General features: G+C 42.2%; 1 protein-coding gene across 1 annotated transcript; it reads left to right on the top strand.

Annotated features, from left to right (window-relative positions):
* Window positions 1-2,109: 2,109 nt before the first annotated feature.
* LOC114656557 (lysophosphatidic acid receptor 3-like) lies at window positions 2,110-2,859 on the top strand. Its single transcript, XM_028808197.1, has one exon. The coding sequence runs from the start codon at window positions 2,110-2,112 to the stop codon at window positions 2,857-2,859; it is 750 nt and encodes a 249-aa protein (XP_028664030.1).
* The last annotated feature ends 478 nt before the right edge of the window (window positions 2,860-3,337 follow it).

Raw genomic sequence — 3,337 nt, 5'->3', positions numbered from 1 at the left:
CATGGCTTGGTCAGCTGTGTGACATTCTATAGACATGTGTGTCCTTTTTAATCATGACCAATCAATTAAATTGATTACTGGTGGACTCCAAACAAAGTGTAGAATCGTCTCAATGATGATAAGTAGAACGGGATACACCGGGAGCCATATTTCAAGTGTCATAGTAAAGGGTTTGAAGAGTTGCTTCATTGAGATATTTTAGCTTTTTATTTTTAATACATTTGCCAAAAAAAATCTAAAATATGGTTCTGCTTTCTCATTCTGGTGTATTGAGTGTTGTTTAATGAGGGTAAAAACAATTTAAACGATTTTAGTATAAGGCTGCACAAGATAACAATGTGAAAAATTAAGGGATCTGAGTACTTTCTGAAGGCACTGTGCGTATGAGATAACGGTACAGTCAATAATTGAAATATAGATAAACGCGCCCAAACACTGAGCATGCGCAAGAGGTAGGGTCCGGTTTGCGCTCTTTACCTTGCATTAACCTAAACTCTTAAAATTGCACTTTACATAGTTTAATTCTCGGTACTGATCTAATTATAATATAATATGTTTAGTGAAAAAATAAAATGATTATGACGTGGTAATTAAGCTAGGGAAAAGGAGAAGTGCAGAATTATAAGGCTGAGGACCAATGAAATACACAAAGTAAGCGCGCGCGTGTAAGGTCTTTTAACATAACAACCGGAGTAGTAAACAGAAATTCCTATAAGCAGTGTAAATAGTACAAACTGAATTGTCATAAACATTCGGTACAATCCAGAACTGATTTAGTAACACCCTAAATTTTTGCCTTAAAGATACTAAAGCCCGCATAGCACAGCAGGTGCCGCTAAAGTTTTAAAAACAAACAAAACTCAAATATCGCGAATATACGCGTTAACAAGAAAGAAAGAAAGAAAGAAAGAAAGAAAGAAAGAAAGAAAGAATGTTATTTAATATCGTAACGTAACATTCTCAAAACCGCTTAACACAAATCATTTTTAGTCAAAGGGGATGTCTCTTATCATTTACGTTATCATTAACCACAGCAATAGTGCTGCTACCTCATGAATCTAACACACTGGGTTCAGATCCCGCGCAGGGTTGCTGCCTGGTATGGAGTCTGCACGTTCTCTCGTCGTTTTTTTCGCACGTCGCCAAAGTCTTCCAAGTTTGACAATGCCAAGTTTGTCCTTTGTGAGTCTGTGGTCCACGCGATGAAGTACTGCGCCCCGCCCATGGCTGTGTCTTGTCTTGCACCCAGTGAAATCCTAATTGCTTTTGGTGAGAATCGGACGAGGTGAGGAAAAACACAACTCACACAACATTCCCTTAAAAACCTGTCAGGCCCGAGGTAGCTATACTCTGAAGAAATAAAGAGGACTTGCAAATCTCAATCGAGGAGACCATGGGATTGATAGGGATATCAGTTGTAAAATTTGGCACCGAGGAGTCGTGAGGAATTAATATAATTTAATGGAGGCTAAAATACTGACTAAGACGCACCCTGTCCTCTGTACGGGAAGCACAGCCTTTTATGGATTTTAGAGAAACAGAATGGCACAGACATTAAGCATTTCCTTTTCCATGTAATGGCTTTGTATTTTGGTGCAACAGTTTAATCATGTAACTCAATCTAAAAGAGCGACAAGTGAGTGTAATGTATATTGAACAAACACTTTCATCTGGGAATAACAAGCATGAGTCTAGCATTTGGTTGGCGAACACCGTGCCGTCCATGGCATCTGGTTAATATTTAACCTGGTGTAAGCAACTCGACGCATAATTAGCAAAGCGGGTTTATAGGATCCCCTCCAATCCCACCGGCTTCATAAAATCTATGTTTATTTCATGTCTTCAGATTCTGCAGGATTATACCGCATTACATTCAGTCCATCGTAACGAGAAATGAATTGCAGCGCGCCAGACACCAATGGCACCGGCATCTGGAGCTCCCAAGTCGTCCTTGCGCTTGGAATACCGCAGGTGCTTCTGAACTTCATATCCCTCGTATGTAACTCCACCGTAATCGTCGCGATCTTGTACGAAAGGCATTTTCAGCGTCCTATCTTTATCTTGTTCTGCAGTCTGGCAGCCTCGGATTTATTGTCTAGCTTCGCCGCCATGTATATCACTCTATTGTTCATGACGAACCCCGAGAGTACAATTTACGGGTCCGACGAGCTTCTTAAAGCTTATGCCATCTTTACAATTGCTGTCCTGTCGACGATCTACAACCTAATGAGCATCGGGATTGAACGCTACCTGTCGGTGGCAGAGTGCACTCGAATGAGAACCAAGGTCCTGAAGTGGCAGATCGTGGCAGCTGTTTCGGGTAACTGGGGGTTAGCCGTCTTGTTCGGATGCTTGCCCCTTGCCGGCTGGAACTGCCTACACAAAGGTCATTCATCCAACTTGTACAGTCCATTCTGTACCGACTACCTCGCATTTATAACCATTCCAAACTGCATGGTGGCTTTCGTCTGCCTGTTGGTTACTTACTTCAAAATTATTTTCATACTGAAAAAGCAAAAAACTGCCATTGCAGCCCACGACTTGGCGTTCAAAAATACGTACAAGACGGCCGAAATGCAAGTAACACGCACCAGCATCTCAATATGGATCCTGACTGCCGTGTCCTATGTGCCCTTTTTTGCCGGGGTTCTTTGGGATTCATTCAACCATTCATGTCGCGAAGAACTTCATACTGGGATTTACATCTTTAGAAATATCACAGCTGTTATGTTCACAGTAAACGCCATAGGTAACCCCATTATTTATACGATGAAGGTCAAGAAATTGGGTAGCTCTCGAACTCCCTTGAGATGCAGGGATAATGACAACGCACAGCTGCGAGCGCAAGTAAATATCTGATCTGCGCATCTGTCGCACCTTTGGTGGGTTACCATGCAGGAGAGCTGAAAAATCCAACCCATTCAAAGTATGTTGAATTTGCTTTAGGAACACGCGGTTTAACCTGACGTAATCGGACACGAGGCAGGAATCAATCCTGTACGGGATGCCAGCCTACTTTTTTACATTGGACAATCAACCGAACAGCGTGGGTTGAGACTGTAGCGAGAAATTCGATTTGCTAAAAACTGCGTGGACACGGGGGTCGCGTTGATGGCACCACGGGAAAGAACTGAATTTGGGGTTCAAGCAATGTGAGTTGACAGAGCTACATGCTGTGCCACCTAAACATCTACTAATACTCCAACGAAACAAAAGCCCATGTGACTGTTCAGCACCATGGACAGCAATGATAACATACAGTAGGGAGAAGAAATCTGTTTTTTTCGCCAGACTTTGCGAATGTAGGTTATGAGTGGTGACCCTTAAATTTTTGAAG

Source organism: Erpetoichthys calabaricus, chromosome 8 (assembly GCF_900747795.2).
Source record: "Erpetoichthys calabaricus chromosome 8, fErpCal1.3, whole genome shotgun sequence".
In the NCBI taxonomy this organism is placed as follows: Eukaryota; Metazoa; Chordata; class Cladistia; order Polypteriformes; family Polypteridae; genus Erpetoichthys; species Erpetoichthys calabaricus.
The sequence above is the reverse complement of the archived record's forward strand: the minus strand, read 5'-3'. Positions and strand labels throughout refer to the sequence as shown.